The sequence below is a fragment of the Aptenodytes patagonicus genome, chromosome 1 (genome assembly GCF_965638725.1).
Source record: "Aptenodytes patagonicus chromosome 1, bAptPat1.pri.cur, whole genome shotgun sequence".
Taxonomy (NCBI): Eukaryota; Metazoa; Chordata; class Aves; order Sphenisciformes; family Spheniscidae; genus Aptenodytes; species Aptenodytes patagonicus.
In genome coordinates this window covers 200091880-200116225 of record NC_134949.1, presented here as the reverse complement: position 1 = coordinate 200116225, position 24346 = coordinate 200091880, and the positions used below count along the sequence as shown (strand labels likewise).

At 44.9% G+C, this 24346-nt stretch overlaps 1 protein-coding gene across 3 annotated transcripts in view; it reads right to left on the bottom strand.

Annotated features, from left to right (window-relative positions):
• The window catches only part of SMAD9 (SMAD family member 9), a 42829-nt gene that overhangs the window by 10961 nt on the left and 7522 nt on the right, over positions 1–24346 (bottom strand). The window contains exons 1-5 of one of the 3 annotated variants that reach the window (XM_076364241.1): positions 17611–17633; positions 16716–17342; positions 9851–10108; positions 6854–6991; positions 4828–5049 (exon numbers count right to left, since the gene is read on the bottom strand). In XM_076364241.1, the coding sequence (XP_076220356.1) occupies positions 4828–5049; positions 6854–6991; positions 9851–10108; positions 16716–17127 (1030 nt within the window). In that variant the 5' untranslated portion in view covers positions 17128–17342; positions 17611–17633. Of the gene's footprint in view, positions 1–4827; positions 5050–6853; positions 6992–9850; positions 10109–16715; positions 17343–17610; positions 17634–24346 lie in introns of those variants that run through there. The other 2 variants (XM_076364240.1, XM_076364242.1) reach the window with 2 other exon arrangements.

Here is a 24346-nt window from a genome sequence, read left to right as displayed (position 1 = left end):
GCTAGCCCTTGTTCTTGTGGGGGACTTCAACTTCCCGGACGTCTGCTGGAAATACAACACGGCAGAGAGGAAACAGTCTAGGAGGTTCCTGGAGTGTGTGGAAGACAACTTCCTGACACAGCTGGTAAGTGAGCCTACCAGGGGAGGTGCCTCGCTCGACCTCCTGTTTACAAACAGAGAAGGACCGGTGGGAGATGTGGTGGTCGGAGGCCGTCTTGGGCTTAGCAACCATGAAATGATAGAATTCTCGATTCTCGGTGAAGTAAGGAGGGGGGCCAGCAAAACCACAACCATGGACTTCCAGAGGGCAGACTTTGGCCTGTTCAGGACGCTGGTTGAGAGAGTCCCTTGGGAGACGGTCCTGAAGGGCAAAGGGGTCCAGGAAGGCTGGACATGCTTCAAGAAGGAAGTCTTAAAGACGCAGGAGCAGGCTGTCCCATTGTGCCGTAAGAAGAACGGGCAGGGAAGACGACCGGCCTGGCTGAACGGGGAGCTCTTGCTGGGACTCAGGAAAAAAAGGAGAGTTTACCACTTGTGGAAGAAGGGGCAGGCGACTCAAGAAGAGTACAGGGATCTCATTAGGTCGTGCAGAGAGGAAATGAGAAAGGCAAAAGCCCAGCTAGAACGCAATCTGGTCACTGTCGTTAGAGACAACAAAAAATGTTTTTACAAATATATTAATGACATGAAGAGAGCCAAGGAGAATCTCCATCCTTTATTGGATGCAGGGGGGAACATTGTCACCGAGGATGAGGAAAAGGCTGAGGTGCTTAATGCTTTCTTTGCCTCAGTCTTTAACAGTCAGACCAGTTATCCTCAGGGTATTCAGCCCCCCGAGCTGGAAGACAGGGACGGCGAGCAGGATAAACCCCCCCATAATCCAAGAGGAAGCAGTTAACGACCTGCTACGCCACCTGGACGCTCACAAGTCTATGGGGCCAGATGGGATCCACCCGAGAGTGCTGAGGGAGCTGGCGGAGGAGCTCGCCAAGCCGCTCTCCATCATTTATCAGCAGTCCTGGCTAACCGGGGAGGTCCCAGATGACTGGAAGCTTGCCAATGTGATGCCCATCTACAAGAAGGGCCGGAAGGAGGATCCGGGGAACTACAGGCCTGTCAGCCTGACCTCGGTGCCGGGGAAGATTATGGAGCGGTTCATCTTGAGGGCGCTCACAAGGCATGTGCACGACAACCAGGGGATCAGGCCCAGCCAGCACGGGTTCATGAGAGGCAGGTCCTGCTTGACCAACCTGATCTCCTTCTATGACCAGGTGACCCGCCTAGTGGACCAGGGAAAGGCTGTGGATGTGGTCTACCTGGACTTCAGTAAGGCCTTTGACACTGTCTCCCACAGCATTCTCCTCGAGAAGCTGGCGGCTCACGGCTTAGACAGGTGTACTCTGCGCTGGGTCAAAAACTGGCTGGACGGCTGGGCCCAGGGAGTTGTGGTGAATGGAGTTCAATCCAGTTGGTGGCCAGTCACAAGCAGAGTTCCCCAGGGCTCAGTTTTGGGGCCAGTCTTGTTCAATATCTTTATCGATGATCTGGATGAGGGGATTGAGAGCTCCCTCAGTAAGTTTGCAGACGACACCAAGTTGGGCGGGAGTGTTGATCTGCTCGAGGGCAGGAAGGCTCTGCAGAGGGACCTGGACAGGCTGGATCGATGGGCTGAGGCCAACTGTATGAGATTCAACAAGGCCAAGTGCTGGGTCCTGCACTTCGGCCACAACAACCCCATGCAGCGCTACAGGCTTGGGGAAGAGTGGCTGGAAAGCTGCCTGTCGGAAAAGGACCTGGGGGTGTTGGTTGACAGCCGGCTGAACATGAGCCGGCAGTGTGCCCAGGTGGCCAAGAAGGCCAGCGGCATCCTGGCCTGTATCAGCAATAGTGTGGCCAGCAGGAGTAGGGAAGTGATCGTGCCCCTGTACTTGGCACTGGTGAGGCCGCACCTCGAATACTGTGTTCAGTTTTGGGCCCCTCACTACAAGAAGGACATTGAGGTGCTGGAGCGTGTCCAGAGAAGGGCAACGAGGCTGGTGAAGGGTGTGGAGAACAAGTCTTATGAGGAGAAGCTGAGGGAACTGGGGTTGTTTAGCCTGGAGGAAAGGAGGCTGAGGGGAGACCTTATCGCTCTCTACAACTACCTGAAAGGAGGTTGTAGCGAGGTGGGTGTCGGTCTCTTCTCCCAAGTAACTAGCGATAGGATGAGAGGAAATGGCCTCAAGTTGCGCCAGGGGAGGTTTAGATTGGACGTGAGGAAAACTTTCTGTACTGAAAGAGTGGTTAAACATTGGACCAGGCTGCCCAGGGAAGTGGTTGAGTCACCATCCCTGGAAGTCTTTAAAAGACGTGTAGATGAGGCGTTTAGGGACATGGTTTAGCGGGCATGGTGGTGTTGGGTCGATGGTTGGACTCCATGATCTTAGAGGTCTTTTCCAACTTTAATGATTCTATGATTCTATGAACACAGGGTAGGGAGAGAAGAATAAGGACATAAATGTTCACCACATTTCAAATCCTCAGGTGTGGCTACTGATTTAGGTTGACCACACTTCCAGGTGCTAAGGTGAAAAATTTTAAAGGCTGGATTTTCGGAGTATACTGAGTAACCCAACTTCTGAAAAAAATGAATGCTTTCAAAGGCATTGCCCAAACTGTGTACTATAATAACAAAACCACCGAAGTCACTTCTGAAAGCAGAGGCTACAATTTCCTTTTTCCTTGTGGACTTTTTAAAAGTAATAAATACAGCAGTAATGAAATGTCAGTACGTATTTCTATTCTTCTGGTATTCATTCACCAGAGACAAGCACCCACAAGGAAGCCAAGCAGCTGAATACATATTTGTAGAAGACCAAATCAAGGGTCTGTATGTTTTAGTGGGATTTCATTGCTCTCTGCAGAAACTGGAAATTCATCAGTCTCCAAGCATCCACATCTTTTTGACGCTCTGATCAGAAGTCCTCTTTTTGTCCTTGAAGTCCGACTGCTGAAACAGGTCCAATTGCTAGTAGATGTTGCATTGTGTTCTGGATTGTTTTTAGCTTTGATGTGGTATTTCCAGGAAACCATTTCACACTGATACACTAGATGACAATTCAATCACATATCCTTATCCTACTGAGCTAATCTTGTTTACTCACTCTTTTTTCTCTCCTGTTAACATGTGACAATTGTATCCATTTCAGTAGCTTTCATCTGTCCAGCATGCCTTTGAACTATACACTTTTGGAGCTGCTCTGTGCTCTTCTGCAGGCCTGTACTGGTGCCACTTCTATTCCACTCCAACATGGTTTTTTAAGATTTGCATAAACAGGGAAGAGCAGTAAAATTAAGGATCTCTGATATACTAAGCTCCTCTCTGGGCAACCTGCTCCCTTCCCTTGGGCAGATTCCTAGTGTAAGACTTTAAAGGACTTTTAATCAATGAAGACAGATCTTCAGATTTGAATGGATGAGGACCATTAGCATTTACCTCATTTTCTTCCTGTTCTGTCTCTTCCTCTTTTGGGGCAGAAAGTCACAGGATGTAACATCCTCAAACGACAGCTTTGACTGGGATCTTTTGTCATTCTTCTTTTAGGGCCGGGCTCAGCTTTGATCTACACCCCTCTGACAGCTTATGCTGATAGAGAAGCTTTGCTTTATTTTCTGAGTAAGTTAGAACTAGATGTACAACTCATTTCCACCCCTCACAACAAACTACTATGACAGACACTTGTAGCATCACACTGGCTTCACACAGTGCATCTGCAACATCAGTGCTTTCCCTTCCAGAGAAAAGTGCAAGCGCTAAGTACAACATCTCCTGCTCTAGCCTTCAGGTTCACTGTTGTTTGTAAAAACTATGTCACATTTATCTCTGAGCTTCCTCGTATTCAGTCATTCAACACCAGACTATCAAGAGCCAATTAAAATACTGCTCTAGGCCTGGGAAATGAGGTGAGGTTGACAAGATAATAGGAGTGGAACAATTAGAGTTAATTAGCCCAGTGGGAAATATATTCCCAGGCAGCTACTGGTGAGAGGCTGGGTTGGCAGGATAATGAGTCTAGACTGGATATACCAGAACAGGCAAACTTTCATCTGCACAGAGAAGTGGCCGGTACAGGGCTTCTGACTCACTGCCACAAACAACAGTAAGCTCTGGGAGAATATCAGGCCCTACACAGCCCTAATGAGCTGGGACGGAGCGTGTGCAGCCACGCATGTCCAGGTGTGGTCTCCTCGTACTTGTCACCAGCAGCATATGCTCCTGTGTGCACAGGGTATACGTACACCAGAAGTGGTGCATACAAGGAGAACTGCTGGAGGGAGAATCCAAGACTTAGTTTTACTGGCGAGAAGTTGACAAGGGAGGGAATCAGCCTGGTAGGGGGGGAAAAGCTACAAAGGCAACTCTGGTAGAGTTCCTCAGCTAAATAACTCAACTCCTAAGTGTTTCATCCATCTCCCTTTGTTATTTGGTGGTAGGATAACCAGCCCTGAGGCACCAGCAATTATCCTTTTAGTGGCATTTCAATGGCAATATTCCCAGTTGCCAGAAGCTCTAATAAATAAAATGAAAATACATACTGCTAAATTAGAACACACAACTATAAACAACATTTTTCTCTTTGCTGGCCAAGTCAATAGCTTTTGTAAGGAGCTACCCTGCTGATTGTTATCCAGTCAGAAAAGAATCAGCTGCTTTTCTTCTATTTCAGAAGTAATCTCAGAGCTTTGGTTTTAAGACAAGCACATCTGACAAATCAGCTAGGTTTGTTAATGCAATGCACGGTTCTTTCAAGCTCTGAATATTCCCAACGAGAAGGGATTTCCTCTTACCTTTTCCTATGTGTCTCCTGGTGTTTTCTATAGTAGAGTTGCGGTTTACATTTGAGAGCAGTCCTAGGCAGAACCTGTTTTTGTTATTTGAGGGATCTGTAAATCCGTCTATAAGGATACTTCGAGAAGAAGCCTGGAAAGTCTCCCCTACCCGGTTGTTGAGTTCATAGTAGGCAACTGAGCACCAATGTTGGGGTTCCTCATAGCAAACAGGCCGAAAGTCTGTAGGAAATAAAATTAATCAGCTGCTCAGGTCTCAGTAATTTTTTTTAAACAATCATTCTCTATTTTCTTTCCTCCCTCCCTCCCTCCCACTCCCACCCCCCCAGCTCTTCATCTAAGCAGTCACTTATGTCAGGCTTTATCTCAATAGTAGCTTCTGTTTCTTCTTAATTTTATGACTGAAGCCCCAAACATGCAAAGGGCTGGTACACCAGCTTAACTCTAAGCCTCTGAGGAGTCCCACTTGTTCTTAAAAGTGATAACTCCACTGCATTAAATTAAGCACATGCTGACATTCCTTGCTGAACCGGGGCCCAATCTCTACACTGAAAATAGTAAGGGACACATCTGCTCTGCACACTAGCAGGAGCTAGGGATGACAGATGGGCTCAAAGCAAGTCAAAACTGAGCCAAGCCTTCAGCCTAATACCATACTCTTAAGTTCAGAAGTAATCAATCACTGCCCCTAATTTTCTGCATGCTTTGGGGCTTTTTGCTTCCATGTGGCACCGTAAACAGAAATGTCAGCAAGGTCATTTCTTTTGGACCTACCCCTACCCAGGTTTTCTAACTCAGAGACAGAGAAAGACTCAAAAATGTAACAGAATCTCTGATCCTCATTTGTCCTACAGGAATTAGTGGGAAACCTTATCCTGCCTGCCCACCACAGGCATGTGAGACCCCCTGCCCCCAGAGCACCTCTGTGCATAACCTCTAATAAACTTCCAACTAATATTCACTAGGGCAGTGATCACGGATGGTAAACTATGGTGAAGAGATTAAAGTATCTCGACAATTTATTTAAAAGTATTCGTGTCTGATAACTAGTCATTATCTGGCCATTCTGTGTACCCATCCATAACTTCATCTTCCTTCTGCTGCAGTTCTGTGATACTCACATGTTCCTCATGTGAGGAACTCATGTTCCTCACTGTTTCAGAAGGCTTGCATTACTTTTTTAATGTGCATGTGTGCGCACAGTGTTCAGTCCTCATGCCATAACGGACATTTGTTTAGGACTACAATATGCTGGACTAAAAGAACAATGGTGATTTTTCCTTTGCAGTAGCAAGAAGCCAAAGGAAAACCCAGTAGAGGAACTCCACTTCCCCTTGCTGCTCTGCAGCAATGGGCTTCGAATGGTGGAGGCATCACCTGCCACTACAAGTCTGGAGGTAGCAGAGACCATGCTGGAGAGGTCATGAAGTTGCTTTCAGGGGAGCGAGAAGGATCCCAATCCCTTCTAGTCTGACCACCCACGCCCTCTCCCACTAAAGCGTTCTTATATGAGGACAAAGAGTTTGGCCTTCTGTAAAAATCTCTTTGTACTTCACTAGAATATGTCCTTTTCTTTTCTAGCCAGCCAGTAATCTAACATTAATACAAAGATGGCAGTAAGAAAGATCCCAACCACAAGGCTTTAAAGTACTTGAAACCCAGAACTGAAGGTGATAAAGAAATCAGTTCTGATATTGATAGTGCTCTTTTGTGTTATATTGCCTCACCATTCTTGATTTGATATCTTTGTCTTTACAACGTAGATAACAGTGTTTGCTTTCATTAACAGCTTTCTAAATGTAACAGTCCATGGATGCAAATAAGGTCTAAACGCTGTAACTTCACACATAATTCACTGAATTCTTAAATCAACCTATTCTGCTAGCTAATGGATGGGTCTAGTACACAGCTTTACTGTAAAACTGTCTGAAACCTATTACTACAGAACACTGAACCTTCTTGTTCAAGTAACAATTTTTTTTGCTTAATAGTTTTTCTTTGAAGAATAGTACAAATGGTTATTTACTTGCAGCTTCTCCATCGGCAGATTTACCTCCATTGGGCAAAGACAGCACTAGTTGACTTTCAGCTATTGCATCCATTGACCGCCCATTGTGGTTTCCTGGAGGATCTCTTGCATGGTAAGGTGGGGGTGGAGTTTCCACTATTAGAAAGAAGGAAAGAAAGAAAAGAAAGAAAAGACACTTAAATCAATATGTTGGTAAATTCTCTCCGGCTTTTCCTGGTGAGTACTTAGCACTTATTCAGCATTGTTTAGCTACAGAAGGGCTGGAAACAGAGCACAGATCTGAACCTGACCTCCCTTCAGTCTCCAGATTAAGACCATTACATGTTCAGGGAGGACAGGAAGGAAGGGCTGTCATGTTGGACATGCTGCACTTGAAAGAGAGAGGGACAGTCACAACAGTGCCTCAGGTCTAGACCGATGTCCAGTCAAGCTCTCTGCTAGTACAAGTTGTTACCCTAAGAAAGTAACACAGTATGATCCTTCAGTTCCAGACTTCTCTCTCTAATGTAAATTTGAAAAGGATGATTTAAGAGCAGAAGGTAACGTTAATTGATCCTCTGGGATAAAGCTCTCTTTCTTCACAGGCTATAGAAAAAGCCCATGGAAAGCCTTTATACTTTAAAATCAGACTTGGCAAAACTCCCTCCATATTTGTCCTTTTTACCTCTGTCCTACAAGGGAAGGCTGGCCCTCTTCTGGTTTGTGAAGTCTCCCATCAAAGAGCAATGGATGTGATGAAAAAATATGGAGAAAAAGTATCAACTCACAACCTGCCCAGCTCCTGATTTGTTTCATTTATGGCACAGTAAGCTAGAAAACAGAAGGTGACTCTATAGTGGGGATTCTCAAGAAAGACAGGAGGCTTTAGAGCCAAAGAAAAAGGGACTTCATTTTCGTATTAGAAAATGCCAATATTCACTGCATAAGCGCTAGAAGTATGTAGTTTTATTCATTTGAACAGAAACTCAGTGGGCTTATGGGTAACTTATAGCCATATACAAACTTGCAGGACTAAGGGTCTCTTTAAGAAGACCAGGGTTTAACTTGGTTCCAGGTTGAAATTTCCTCTTGTGTTCAGGGTCTGTTGGCTGGCCCTCAAAACAGAGCAACTTCACCCAGAGTGAATAAATGTGGACTGTCTCATAAGACAATAATTGAATCTTCCAAGTAAGTACTGCACAGAAATGTTATTCTTTTTAAGCATTGTTCAGGATTTAGGAATTTCATACACTATATGATATTTCTAACATATAGATGACATAACGCTCCCACAGAAAATGCAACAAGCTAGAATAGTAAAACAGAATCAAGAAAGAGTAGAAGAGAATACAAGTCACAGAAAGGAATATAATGTGATTATACAGGTATTTTTGATGTCTACACCTAACCTAGTCACCATAAGCTCTCCTTATACCCACTAAAGAAAAACAGGCACTGCAGACACAGTGCATCTCAGCTACTTTAGACATATACCTTAAGATGCAATGAAACTTGTTCTAGGAGTGCCTGTTTACAGAGAGAGTATAGACAATTGCATGAGATGTAGAAATTTGCATTGTTGACATCTATATTTGGTCACACCAATCCCACTCAAGGTTCTTGATGTAACTCCAGTTTGCTTTAGATAGTCTTCCATCCCTGATTGTTACTCAGGCAAATTATGCTTATCAGCATGCCGTGTGCTGTGATATACCGAAGCTCAGGTTGAGCCACTTCCATTTTTAAGTAGCTTTGCAAGGTCCCAAGTTCAGTTAAATGCACGAGTCAAGAGTCATTACATAGTTGGAATGGGCCTGATTTACCTGTCAGGACCAGCTCCACTGAATCCAGCTTGGTTACACAGAGGTGAAAGAAAAAGATGGGAGAAGACAAACAAGTCCTACTACTTACTGAAATGTTTTGATGTTGCTAAATATGATTTAATCTGAAATACAGATGTAGAGAAGAAATGAATGAAGGTCCATTCAATGAATGGGGAGGGAAGGAAAAACATCACACTGCATTGAAAGTGTCTAGCTTAAAAGGAAGTTCAAATACTACAAATACCTTTTAAAAATAAACACCTTTCTTGCAGTTAAAATCAAAATAGGCATATCGTTAAGGACATGAATTTAAATGCTTTGTAGTTCAGACATTAAAACACTAAGCTACAAGATTCTGTCCTGAATTCGTCCTTGTGAAAAAGTTGAGATCATTGAAACTATTTGAGAGTTACAACAAAGTACAAGTGAATCTGGACCACGTTTTGATATTAAAGCTAGCTCTCAGCTGTGTTGCATGACACCGTCTTGGTATATTTAACAGCAAAAGCATAGTTAAATTCTCAGGTAATTAGAGCACTACTAAGTAAGGAGTTCACAACGCAAACAATCTGAGTGACATAACCCTGCCGACCTCAGAACTGTGGAGCTGATGAAACACGTTCCAAAGTCATAGGAATTTGCCTGATGGCTTCACCAAGTGTTGGGCCAGATTGTTAAACACCTTAATTTCCTGAAGTTTATATAGTCAGTGGGATCACCATACATTAAAAAATATTTCTGCATACCAATTTCCCCATTTTATCCTGTCTCACTTGATGGAGTTTCTAAAGGTCCCTACCCTGACCATCTCTATTAGAGGTGCCTAACTTAGGTGTTGCAAGTGGTCTTTTCCATGGATTGTATCAGAAGCTTGGATAGGCAGCTTTAGGCAGAAGGTGACCTGGCACACCTGCTCCTCTCCTCAACTTTCCCCTTACAGTAATCATGAAATCTCATCCAGGCACTTCTAGGAGTGGGATGACTAGAGCTCTTAGTCCCTTGAGCATCTGTCACAAGGACTGGGAGACAATACTAAGAGAAAGTCACAAGAAGTAACGTTCCAAATCCATCCTGTCCAACATTTCAATCTGTAGCTACAGCCTGGGGGAAGCAGACAGAATTGGCACCTGACCCCAAGCCCTGGCAAGAACTTCAACCACCTCAGTTGGGATGTCTGACAGCTCATTCTTACCCGTGAGCTGATAGGGACTTCCTGGTCCAGAAGAGCTTCCTGGTGAGTTGGGGTAGCTGATGCTGTTAGGCGACTGGGAGAACATGTGGCTGGGTGATGACGGAAAAGGGGTGCATGGAGGATGCTGGAAAGAATCAGGATAGGTGGCATTGTGCGGCATCAGCGGCTCGCTGTGCAGAGAAGTGTTTCGAAACTTGGCAAGAAGGCTGAGGTGAGGGTTAAACTCACTGTGTCTTGGAACGAGTACAGGAGGTAGGACTGAAAATAAAAACAAGAACAGAAAAAATCTGGTTAAAAGTGCACTCTTGAAAGTACATCTCTTTGTAAGTTAAAAAGAGGCATATTCCATGCTGCCCGAATAATGCTGTCTATATAGAAGTCATTGAAGGGCAATAAACCTGTCCAAAAACAAGAATCAAAAGCTGATTCTTGGACCTTTTTTTCCCACATTTGCAGCCAGTTGCAGCAATTCCATATGCAAAATATGAACCCATTCCTGACTTGAGCATGGTACCATAAAATTTACAGGTATGGCATGTGCACACAGCCCTCTTACAGAAATGCAAGTGGCACATTTCTCCCTCTCAAAATTACCTATTCCTTCCGTCCTGAAAGACTGAACATGTCAGGATTTTGCTAAATATTATCACCAGGATTTGCCAAAACCACAGCCAAGTTTAATACAATTAATAGTGCTTCGCAATACACTGCATATTTTACTACCAGTGTTTTACAGATGGGCAAAAGGAAGCACAGACAAGAAGCCTGACAGAAGATTTTAAAGGTTTTCAGATACTTGAAAATGCTGCCAGCCAGACAGTGGGATCTTTAAAAGGCAATGTAAATGGCAATTCAAATATTGCAGCAATATTAATTTAGCTCTTGCAATAAAGTTAGAAAAGATCTAGCATGAGAGGCAAATGTCAATGGTTGGTAGTTAAGACACGAAAAACGCAAGTCAGAAAACTGAAATCCAAATTAATCCATGTAAAAAATTGGTCTAATAGAAGATAACACCTCTCTTCACAAACTGTCCTCACTTACATCTCATACTGTCAGTGCTGTTAACAGCATTGCTGCATTGAGAAACCTAAAGTTGACCCAAATTATTCTGGATTCTGACATATCAGGAGTGAGAGCAGAATTGGAGTCAAAACACTTTAGAAAACCCAACTAGCGAGTTACCTATGAAGATGCAGCCCCTAGGCTGGAACACAAAGAAGCTTGCTAAATAGTTCTGCATATGGGAGTTCAACTTGAGGCTTTAACTGGGTCTCCCGTAGTCCTTGGGAGGAGAACAGCACCTACAATGGGCAATTCATGTACCCCAAGATTTCTCTATTAGTTACTAGCTCACGTAGTGCCTAATTGTCTTAGTTAAGGCCTTAAAAACAAGTAGGGGGAATGAATCCCCAGTTGCTATCTTGCAGATCTAAAAGCCACCAGAGAAGATAAGGAAGCAATTTGAGTTATTGTGACAAGGATGAATTGTCCCAACACCGGGAACAGTTCAGCAGGCTTGTATTGATTGACCTAATGTCCAGAGTTCCTCTGGCCTAAAACCCAGCAGCACGTAACCTTTCAGTCTATCCTTCTAGCTTATGGAAACAAATAGCAGTGTGCACTCTTGGTTATAAATGCTGACAGGAATATATGGTTTGAACGTGTTTTAACATATTGTTTGGGCCCAAAAGCTCTGTCTAGGTAAGGCCAATTCTTTTTAGGTAGGTTAGCTAACACCTTTTAATTACAGTGAACTCTCATTTATCCAGCATAATGAAAGAGTGGAATAATTGCTATAAAGCAACTAATATATAGATAATGCAAAACATGTGCATGAGAAGAGGCTGTAGGAACACCCTCCTTGGAGTGCACCTTCAGTGCACATTGATTGCTCATAAAGCTGAGGCGGTTTAAGCAGGAGGAGGAGGACCAGTGCCTGGTACCAAAGGCAGGTTTACAGCTTCTTGCTTGATGTAGCACTATGCTGCACCCGGAGCAGGGTTATACCATGCTCCTGCCCACCCACTGCCATATACCATTTGGGAATTTGCCAGTCACCCATGAACTGAAGAACTGGGCCCTAAAAACATAGAAAAGATTGGACTGATGACAGGAGGTTCACTGCAGAAGTTATCTTCTTACCTGCCTGGAAACACAGGCACTGGGATACCTGTTAAGAGTCTATACACAGACCCTTCCCTGGCCCAACGCATTTCTAATTAGCTTCTGTCCAGCACAAGGATGGTGCTCTGGAGACTACTTTCTTTCCTTCTGCCTCTGATATGCCCCTTCCTGTGGGATGAAGATTTTGTTGCCACCCTCTTAAGTCCTTTGGTAGAGAAAGGTATTTCTGCTTCTTTACCGCTTCTTTAGCTTTTTGGACTTCCTAGACTCCCCAGGTAGGACTCATACAGGCAATACAGGTATTCACACCTGAGATGCACTGCCCAGTCCCCATGGATATCTTCATAGCCAGTGGAGAGAAACAGACTCCTTTAGTGCTCAGTTCATCTGCTCTATATTGGGACAAGGCCAGTACCACCACTGCAGATGTGGTTTTGGTAAGCTGGATCCCTCCCATCCCATGCTCCTGTGAGCAGCTCCAGACTGTGAGCTGCTGCTGCTTCTGGAGTTTTCCTCTACTGCTCCATGCAACTGGTATGATGCTTGCCAGGTCTCCTGCTGCTCAGCCAGCTCTGACCAGCAGCCCTAGAAAACGGAGCACTGGTGATCCCTTTGCACCCAGCCAGGGACAGCTGTGCTACAGCAATGCCGGGCAGCATTGGGAGGTTGGCACCTTGCTGTGGGTACCACCACTAAAGAAGTGCCTTTCTTCAGCCCTGTGAGAACTCAACTCCTTCTCTAAATGAAAGCTGAGAATCTGGATGTGTGAACAGCACTTGCCAGGAAAAGCCCTTGACTCGCCCTGAGTGAGTCAGCAAGAGGAATTTTCAAGCCTTGAACTCATTCCCAGCTCTGACCAGGGTACTTCTAATTTCTGCTCTGCTGTACAGTTTTTGCCACCTCACTCAATCTTTCCACTGACTGCTCTGTGGCTGCCTAGAGGGCTAAAGCCTCTGTGGTGGAGAGGAATTCAGATATTTGCTTGTTTGTGGCTAAAAATTCCCCAGAGGGCCTTGTTCTCCTTGCTCTTTTGGGAACAGATGTCACTCTCCAGGCCTCAACAACTCTGAAGGAAGTGTGACCAGAGGCACGAAACTGAGTGACTGAGTGCATTGGGACCTGTCTGTCCTCATAATTTACCTGCATTGTCTCCACTCAGTGGAGTCCTTTTCTTCTACCTGCTATTCTCCACCTCTCCACTGAGAGCCAGGGGTGGATCCTTCCTTCTATGCATGCCCAAGTGTTGATGATCTTTGTTCAACTGAAGACAAATACGGTCATGCCCCAAGTCCTGCCACTGCTTTTCCTGCACTAGGCTTTCCCCTGTTCCCTTTAGCTGCAACAGTTCTTGCCAGAAACCTGGCTGTGCCCAGAGCCTGTGACTTCAGGTTCTAGCAAGCAAACTATCTGCCTCACAATTCTAGGTACAACATCCACCCTGTGATTTCTCACACATCAGCCCATCTTTGCAGAGTTTACTACCTTTGGAGACCTACCCTCCTGTGAGATCCATCTGTTCCCTATGCCCATGACCATTCACAAACACCAAAAACATGGCCAACAGGGAGATCATCAGGGTCTTCCAACTGGGAGGCTACCACATCTTAGTCCCACTCAGGCTTGATGAAAGCAATGAGTTAGTCTAAGTGAAAAGTTCATTTAGGCTCCTGCTGTCTACAGCAATGGTGCACACTAGAATTTGCACTATCTACACATGAATGATCTCATATAAAAATAATAGGGTAAATGTTTAGGCAGCTTTTATATTTTTCTGAAACTGCAGCTCCTCCTGAAAACAAACCATTTAGACTTCTGACCAGCTCTTTGAGGCAAAACAATGAAGGGGGAAGCAAAGCCTATCCACCATACCTATCTCCTTTAGGCTAGGTGGCCTAACCCCTCTCTGCAGTGGGATGTGGCACAAACAGAGGAAATATATGCTGCTTTTTTCTAAATGGCACCTGCTGCTCAGCAGACCTGAGAAGAAATCTGCTGGGGACACTGGTAGCAGCAATAAAAGCTATGCATAATCTGTGCAGTATTGGTCAGCATAGACTAGGATGTGGCTGGGCAGCCTGAGGACACAGCAGAGGCAATGAAACCCCTGAATCTCAGATCAGAGCTTAAAGCTGCTCTCTAGTAATACAGGTTTAGGTATCTGCCAGGCCACTAAAGAAAGGATGAGGCCCTTTCATCTTTGACACAACTCATTCATTCTGAATAAAAGTTAACGGATCTGGTCACAGAGTGGTTGACTCAGCAAGACAGATTGCAGTGATGGAAAGTGAGCCCCAAAAGGATGGACATTTGTATGAAAATAATACTGGCTTGTGGATTATAAAGAAATGCACTGCTGACTAATTTCATGGGTGGATTCTTTAGCTCCAGAGGATGAGATTCAAAGAATCTCACATAAGCCTAAGATCACCAACAGCCAAGATGCAGAAGATTTCCTGTAGTTAAAAGAGGAGTGTTGTTTAAATAGACTGGCACCCAGATCGATCACTCCCAGCCTTTTCTGTGGTGATCTCTCTGCTACCACTTTCTCCTCAAGCTCATTTCTTCTCTTGCCTCGCCACCACCGCCTTGCAGCACTGCTTTCTAACTGCCTCTGTCCTGGAGCTGCAGTACTGCCACTTGCAGTGGTGTAAGTTACCTCTCCTGCCACTGCCCCAGCACAACTGAGTAGGTTGTACTTCTTGCTGTACCACATCTTTAGCAGGGGGGTGACTCACTTGTGAGCTTCAGCTTCTAAGCTGTCCCCGTAAGAAGAGCGGTAGGGATGAATACAACAGCCCAAGAACAATTCCTGGGTCCTGTGGAGAACTGGCATGGCACAGCTTGCATCCTCGCAGCTGCGCTCTCTTTCGCCTCCAAAACAAGGTGCTCACATCCGAAGTGCCCAAAGTCCCTCCTGTGGGCTAACCCCTGCATCCTGAGAACTGCTAGTCCATGCGAGTCCGCATGGGTCAAAGCTGTGCCCGGGAGCACGCTACCAATTCAGCAATACTCAGACCTGCACCTTGGCCCCGTCTCATTTACTAGTAGAGATGTAGCCAGTCTGCTGCACAGACAAACGACAGACACATGTTCACAGCTGAAACCTTCTGAGTTTCAGGGTCAGAACAACAAGCTTTGGCAGCCATTTAGCAGCTGCTAGATTATCCCAGTTCTAGCGTTCGTTAGCTGGCACTGAACAGATCAGAAGACCGGGGTTAAAAACAGCACTGTGCAGTGCTGTCAGCTACCGTGCTAAGGAAACTCCATTAACTACACTGGAGTTACACCAGAAGAAATGAGAAGACACTACAGGCTGCAGCCTTCAGAGAGAAAGGTACACAAAATGGGATATTTTACGAGCGTCTTTTCTTAGATTCTTGAAAAGTTTATTTTAGCAAGGCAGGAGATCAGCTCTTTTCACTGAAAACTGTTGACAACAAGCACCACTCACTGCAGCTGTGAAATTTTAATTGTGACAATGTTTACAGCAGTTCAGATACAGCTTCAAAATGACAGCTCCGCTGCAGTGGAAGGACTATCAGAGAAGGGAGCAGACCCTGTTGTTTAACAAATGTTAACAAATGTCTTTCTCTTATTTCATCTGTGTGAAAAGAAACATCCCACAGTTCACTCATCTGATCCTAATGTCACCTCAGAGTAAAGTTCATGCCAGACAAAGAGTAATCACAGAATAACAAGTGTACACTTACCAACCATATCCATTAGTAAATTAAATTACTGTGATTTTTGGCAGCAAGGGAGAGCTAGGTTAGACATTAGAAATCATTTTGAACTGTAAGGATAGCAAAGCAATAGATTCATTTGCCTGGGGAGGTTGTGGAGCCTCTATCACATGGGATTTTTAGAGCTCATTAGAAAGACATCTGTCAGGAATGTACCTGGTAATTTGTTTTGGTTTGGGAATAGGGACAGAGGAGAACAGGAGGACTGCTCAAGATATCTGCCAGCCCTACTTTCTAAGATCCCTATAGAAGTCAACACTGAACACTATAATTTTCTAACAGCTGTTTCATTGACACTAAGCCCAATTAAACGACCCTTCAGTGAAGTCGTAAGTTTTCAGTGCTGACCAAGTCCAGTCTAAAGATGATCATCAGTGGAAAAATTCAAAGTTTTATGGGAACTTGGGGGATTTATTTCACATAAACTATCCATTCAGGTAAATAAGTCCCACCGAAGGCAGGCCACCAGGCATTTTAGGAAGAATCAACTGACCTGGTTTCAAATCCACAGCAAAATAAGCCATCTTACTGCAACTCTAATCTTTAAAGAGAGCTAGTGATACATTTTTCCTGTGGACTAATGAGTCGATTGTTGGTTTTCAGACAATGAGACATAAATCTAGCCAGAGTGGTAAGTCTAGGATGGTGCCCAGACTTCATGCAAATGGACACTAGTTCGCAGAAGGAGGGTTCAGCGGGCAGCCAGAACCCACGTCCATGGAGAGGAAGCTTGCTTTCAGCACCCTGGACAAGATCCATGTGCCCTCGGGGGTCTGATGGGACGCGGACCCCACGGGGCAAGGCGCTCCTTACTCCCAGCTGCTGGAGCTGTGATGCCACCAGGCATGGAAGGCTGGACCACCCAGGGTCCTTCCAGCAAATGGAGCCTGCCTTTTCAGATTTCAAAGCAGAACTTGGTAGGATGCACTAAGGCTAGACCTGCCACTGCAAGAGCTAATAGAGAGATGTGAATCATTTGCAGATGATATAATTACCTGGGGTTTCCACCCGCCGGTAATGGTAGGGGTTAATGCACACTTCTTTCTGTTTTGAGCCAAATGGGAACTCACAACATTCCAGTGGTTTCAACTCATGGTGAGACTGTAAATCAGGCCAGCGCCACACTCTGCAGTATATTACGTGGGGAAGCCCCTTGCGGTGAGACACCTGCAGTCGCCCATCCAAGGAACGTGGGATCGTGACACATTTACTGGGCTGACCCGGGCAGCTCAGAGCCCTTTCCAGTTCTTCCATGGCACCTTTTTTCTTCTTTAACTTCTTCACTAAGGAATCAACAGCTTTTTCTGCCCACTTTTCCTCTTCATCTCCTTGTTTCCAGCCCAGCAGCCTTTTCACTGCAGGGCTGGTGAAGGAGAACAAGGAGCTGATAGGGGTGCTGGAGTGCATAAGAAGCAGAGATTACACACGAATGTCAACGGAAGCACAAATCACGCTCCTGCCTTGCAAGGCTTGCACGGAGTTTCCACAATATTGAGATGGACGCTTCCTTCAAGGAAAGGTTCTTCCAGACATATGGTTTTGTAGTCTTAGGCGCTGGTTACAAGTAGTCCAACAGGGAGGGTCTCAGAACTTTCCAAACATCAAGAAACTGCTGATGAAGCCTGGAATAACAACACAATACATCGTTAGGCTTCACACACTCCTTTCATTGTTCCTTCAATAAAATCTTTTGAAAGAGAAATGATTCAAAATGTGTATTTAATTTTCAATGGTTTTCTGTTTGGTTTTTGCTGTTTATTTTGGGTCCAAGCCTCTCCTCCCCACTACCCTCCACACTCATTTTAGAGTTGGACCTCGGAAAGCATTAAGCGTCCAGTCAGGCAAATTGTTGCAGGGTGGGGGTTATATTTACTACAAAAGAAAACGTACCTCTTTTTTTATGCTGGTAGCTGTAGGTTCAGCTCAAGCATCTTCTACAAAATTAAATCTGTAATATCAAATTTTATGGAAGTAATGAGTAGAATATTTTTCTGATTTCAACTTCCTCTCTGCCCCTCCAATCTCACTCGACTGTCAAGAGTTGTAAAATATTAACTGCAAAATTAATTTAAAATTCAGCTACTCACAGATTTCATTTAGTGGCTTTGAAAGATCTATCACTATTCTCTAAGCTTATTTACATTGTCTCATATGAAAGAGAAAACCTTGTTTGCCTAGCCAGTCTGTTTTGCTCTCTCCAACAATTCAAAGTTTTTTGGATGAAAAACACAGACTTTTGGACACGGTTTGTGCTGGATGAATCCTGAGTTATTTCTGCTAGGAGTTGCTACATCTGACAAAGTCCAACAGAAAGAGTTTAGTTCTTGAGGGTTTTTCTTTTTTTTTTTTCTTTTCTTTTAAATGTAGCTGGAGCCAGTCTAATTTTAGCTGAAAATGACATGTTTCCACTGACTGGAACTCTGAGGAAAAACGTCCTTGTATGTCAAGCTATTTACTGCTTTAAATATACTTCATGGACCCCCTGCGCATACCAAGTCCAAAGGTCTGAACTATACAGAGGGCACTTAAAGCACGAGGTGGAGGCAGCTTCTAAATGGATGCCTCCAGAGAATCAGCTCCAGGACGACCCTACTCCACCTTTGTGGGAGGACTTGGGTCCTTCTTGACCCCCCACCAGTAAAGGCCTGGACATAGTCCTCAGCACTACTTATATGCAGCCACTGAGGAGACAGAGAGATATTGCCCGGTGTTGGGAGCAGCAGGGCTTCACAAACCATATTATTCTGCGGTTTCCTTAAATGCACAGCTCTTGTAAGAGTTCAAAGGCCACTTGGGGACACCAAGTGCAGGCACAGGTACAACATATTGAGACAGGAGGCCAATCCCAAAGACTGGTTCCTCGGCACCACAGAGCTCTGGAGCATGCTGCAGGGTAAGCACACATGGCCCAGGGCATCAGAGCCTCTTAAACAATGTGCAATGATGTTTGCTGAGGACCAATGACCGCCTAGCGCTGTTTTCCTCCTAGCCCTTCTGTTTTGTTCTCATGTCCATTCCTCTGCCCCACTGCATCACCCTTTAAGACCCCCAGCACCCTGAGAAATGCAGATACATATAAACATAAGGAGATTTTTCCCTTCTTCACGAGAACAGCAATGATGAGGGCAGGGGCTCAAATTCCCAAAAGCCTTCCACAGAGCTAGGGAGATGGAAGCACTTGGCCCCACAGAAGAGAAAGCATAAAAGCGACTCTGGCACGTCACAAGCCCCCACAGCAGCTGCTATTCCCCCAGGAGATTCATATTTCGAGCATCAGCAGACAGAAGGCTGCATGAAAATATGAACAGAGGGACTACAAAACTGGAAGGAAGAGCAGGCACACCTTGCTTCAGGCACCCACCACAGCATTGAGCTCTGGCTTATGCAATTTCTACATTATCAATGTATGTATCTGTCCAGTTGTCCTCAACTGTCAAGAGAGGGTCCTGACAGAGCACGGCAGAAATCCCCTCACTCGTGCTATTCAGCAATCAATGATCGATTCCACGGAACTGCCCAAACTTGTCCCACCATGCAAAGAGAAGCTTCAGATTCCAGATTTTTTCACCGCTCCGTATTAGTAAAAATCCAGTGACCTGGAGCATTTAACTGGATAGTTACTAATGCCTCTTAGTCAATAATGAAGTCTATTCCAAACACTTAGAGGGTACATGTGAGAATGAAATAAGTTCAGAATGATTTATCACAGGAAAAAACCCTCTCAAGTTGCTTGTAAAACATAATGTGGATGAAATTTAGGCAGGCAGTCTCCAGCCTTTGTGGGAGCAGGCTCAGCCTACAGAGCCCAGCGCCAGCCCCATCTAGGCATCCTGTGCAGTGAAGGTGTCTGTCCCTCGCTGTCCTGGTGAGAACTTGGGGAGGATCCACCACCGCACTGCTGTCATTGCTCGGCACTACCAACCCCATCCTCACGTGAGAAAATGAAACAGTGCTGGTATCTCCATGGATCAGCCCTGAAAGCAGCAGCAGGAAGTGAGGAGAGCCTGGGATGAAAGCCCACAGGACCAGTAGTGGTGTAGAAGTCTCTGCTCCAGGCTGAGAGGGAAAATGGCTCACACTTCTTATCTGAGGGGGTCTCCCGGGCGTTAGCGTGTGTAAACAACTGCCCCTGATAAGTTAATGCAACATTACAATCATCAGATATGAAAACATACATGTTCACGTAAAAGTATTGTCCTGAGATTTTCTTTTCCATTTTGACCAAGGTTTTAAATAAACACATTAATCTCGTTCAGTCAAATTAAATAACTCAACAGTGACATCAGTATGAGTCTGAGCACTATTGTTGCTAGTGGGAGAGTCGCCAAGACTCTGTGTATAAAAGCAAAAGCCATGCTTTGCAGACCATGTGATGTAGTCTCAGATAAGTACATTGCACAATTTCCCACCACGCTCCCCCCAGTTTCTTCTAAAATCTTTTTTTCCCCGAATTCAACTGACATAGAAAATATAAATGAAATTAAATAAACTAAACAGCTTTCAAATAATATTATTATCAGAACATCCTAGTTTAATGTTATTAAATTACATAATACTGCAAATTATTCAGCAGCCTAAGCCATGTGTTGCTAGGCTCAGATACTCCATTATGAAATACCTAGGCAGACACTCTGCTCCAGGGCTGTAATGATAGAGATGTCAATTCACAATTTAATTTTAACAATCTTTCAGGACAGTAGTTGCTTAAGCTGTATGCCTTTTGTAACAGGCAACCTGCCTACCCAACTGGAAACTTCCAGCATTGAAACGTTTCAAAACTGCGTTTGATGTATTTTCTGTGCTGATGATCCATCATGATTCTCAATGCTCATCACCTGAGAGTGGCATGGGGGGAGGGAAGTGTTACAGTTTTGATCCATAACCCCACCACACATATCAAGCCCTAGGCCATACCATGATGGAAGTTCTGGTCTGGTTGCCCTTATCTCCCTCAGTGACAATATGATGTGCTATCGTCAGTGTGAGTCAGGTATCATTCAGGGTACATCCCTAATACGATTCTCTCCTCTGGGACTACGAGGAAGGCTTTGTCTATCTGTCAGGTAAGTGACTGGTCAAGACCAAACATGGTCAGTCTTCCATGCTGTAAATCTTTATTCCATTGCCGAGTTGAGCTTAAGATCTGAAGCTTGCTTTAGGGGAGAGACAGAAGACATTTGGCATGTGAGCACGGACCCACCCTCTCGTTTCTATGGTCTGCAGGAGAAGGTGGGACTGGAAATGCTTCAGCCCAGTTCACTTGCTCCATTCTCCCTAAACATAGCGTGCCTACCTTAGCTATGGCTATGTTAGTGCTGGGGAACATTTCTGAGCATGGGAACTTGATTATCTATAGCATAAATTATTACCACAGTATCTGGAATGGCTTTGGTCTGTGCCAGTAGCACTCTCCCAAATATCTCTTGTGCATGGTTCAGGAGTTAGCAGGGACCAGAGGTCACTCCTAACAAGAAGTCTGCACAGAGCCACCCTTTTTTGGAGGGTGAGACAGCCGTTGCATGGAAGCAAGCCTCTCCATCCCAGTTGGCCTCAAGGCTAAGAACAGTATCAGGCATGTTTCATTTATTAGTATGGAAACAGCCTTTCAGTAGAATTTACTCAGCCACATAAACGTGTCCATATTGTTGACACTCATATTTGACCTAGTCACCCTCAAGTCCCTAAATATGTACTCGATAAAAACATGTGTGTACATGGCATGAACCATTCCACCCAAAAGTAAACACCTAGAAAAAGGTCAGCAAAACCAGGCACCGCATACAGCTAGTGCTCGTGAGATGAGTCTCGCCTCAAGTCTGAATGATTGCCAGGCTAAGACCCAGCAACACGGACACGAAGTGAAGGGGACTGGGATACTTTCTCCTACTCCTAAGCCCATTCTTCACCCCCCAGTGTAGAATTAGCCTGTAGGTCCTCAAGTTAGGAGGAGAAATGTGTTCCTCCAGGAACTCCACTACAGTAACTTCCACTGTGCTACTAAAGAGCCTGACACACCAAGAGCAGAAAAAACAGATGAAACACCATCATCATGGGCTTGCTGATTCCTGACCTGACCCAGGTCCTGCTGAAGTCAGTAAGAGGGGTTCCAGAGCTCGTGGAAATTAAATGTGCCCTCCTCCGTGTTTCATGTGGCAGCATGCTCACACCTCCACTATGGAAAGATTTTGGGAAATTTAGATTTCGCTTAATGTAAAAAGGATCCACTGCGTCAGGGAAGATTCACATCACCCCTCAGCAGAATGTTTGTGCAGGCCAACACACTGATGAAGTTCCCCTCTAACTCAATTCCCATGGGTGTAGCAGGGGAATTGTACCAGTCCTCGTTACATTTCACTCCAAGCCTTATGCAGAGTCAAAAAGGAAAACCGCACGGATGCTAGTGAAAACAGGCTTAAAACACAACTGTGTAAAAGCACAGTGCCTAACCTCCCTCAAAAGCATATCTGTGGACATGTAAGTGCATGTGTATGCAGATGTGTTTATGCATCTGGTCTTGAAACAAAGCTCCAAGATGCTGCCTCCACTTGGAGTGCCTGCCTCGGCTAACTGAGCCGTGAGAGGCATGGCTATCAGTCTCGAAAATGGCTGACATCATCAGTCTCGGTGTCACTGCAACAGCTAAGTAAGGCCACAGAGGGAGATTTCTCAGAGGGTCGTCTAGACATAAGCTGTGCAGTTCTTGGAGATGCACGCGGCTGGAAAATGGAGTAGTGAGACAATTATAACTGGAAGTCTGCCGCTCGGTGACTAAATCACAACAGAATTGGAAGGGAGAAAATTATTTCAGACAACGTAAAGAGGAATGCTGTGAACGTGCACTTGGTTAGTTATTTTTACCTAGCACTGATTCAGTTACTTCCACCTACTATGAAAAAGAGAAGCATGCGAGTTTTCTCAGTGTAATCGAGCCTTGATTTGGTTTCAAACGTGCCCAGCTAGCAGCAGCCAGCATGCATCCAGGGCTGGCAAAGAACTTCCCGGATCACATCACCACTGCCACTCGCTATGGGGATCTTCCACACTTTAGCAGGGGAAAGGGTTTATAAATAAATAAATAAATAAATAAATAAATGTGTGCTTACAAATACTTGGGCCTCAAATGAGCAAGGAACCTCAGCAACCTTGCCCTGGGCCTGCTCCCGCACCCTGAGCCTGAAGCACCAATCCTGGCACCAGGGTTTTGCAGGCACAGCAGATCAGAGCTGCGCAGGAGAGGTTTCACACGTGCATTCACTCCAGAAGAGCAGCATGAAAGTGCCTGAGCGGCACAGTCACCGTTGCTGCCGCTCCAGTAACCAGCTCATGGCTCGGGAACGGTGGCCACATGTTACTCCTGACGCATGTAAATCACTTGAAAAGACTCATGTTCCACTCGTGGCACCCACAATATCATTTGGGATCCCTCGGGGCTTCTTCTTGTGCTTGGGACCAGCCAGACAAGGGTGCTGTTATGAACCTATCTAAAACCACTGTCTTTTGCACCCAACAAAATACAGTGAATGAATTATTCATTACAACGTTACCGAGTTCTTCCACAACCACATAACCTGACACCCAGGGTTTTAATTAAATGGGATGTAAAGAAGGTTGTTCTTTTTTTTTTAATTAAGAAACTAAATTTCTTCCTGGTTTGACCCTGGACTGCTCCAATTGAAAACAGCTGCAATGATAGGAGGTAAAGTACTTGAGACTCGAATTTATCCATGTTTCACACAGCCCTGGCAACATCTCATTGTTTATTCCTATAAGCTTAAATGAATAATGCAAAATTCTGAAACTCATTTTCTCTTTTTTTTTCAAGTTTGTTTTGAAAGCCCTTCTACATTGAACTTTATCTAAAGCCATCAATATCAAAGAGCAAATCTCACAGCGCTTCATGACTCTCCGGCCACTCATCCACACTGCGGAGTCTTCACTGAACTCACTGCCTTCCGGATAAAATAAGGACAAAATTTGATGCCAGTGCCTAAAAATCTATGACATCCAAATCATTTCTCTGAGCTTGTGGAATCACTCAAATATTACCTCATCTACTCAGTATTGTTCAGCTTCTCTTGACAGGAATAACACATTCTCATTTGATATAAAGAAGGAAAGATTCAAGTATATAAGCTGCACACCTTAACACAGCTACATAAATTTCCATAGGCCAAACGCTTGCGGATGTGTTTAAGAGGCATAAATTCCATCACAAAAGAAAATTAAGCACCCAGCTCACCTTTGGTATGCCCATGATGCCTGACTGGGAAGGGATGTACGAATTCCTGCGGTGGGACTGCTCTGGGTGAGCACATCGACAGATGCTTCAACAAAGCTTCATCAGTGTGACTTAAGATGGGGAGAAGAGAGGGGCACAGACATGGTAACAGTACACCAATGTGCAAAAGGCTGTTGCAAGCAGGATAGGGGCAATCTGTGTTTCATGTCTACTTGAAGAAACAGGGAGAACATATGAATAGGATAACTACGCGTTGGGATAGTTACCGCTGCTGGAGGTCTGTGAGTGCAGATTACACAGCTTTCTTCAAGAATAACTGCATTGGCCTTGGGGAGGAAGAAGGGACTGGAAAAGACCTTGAGATGACCCTTCCGATCCTATGTCCCC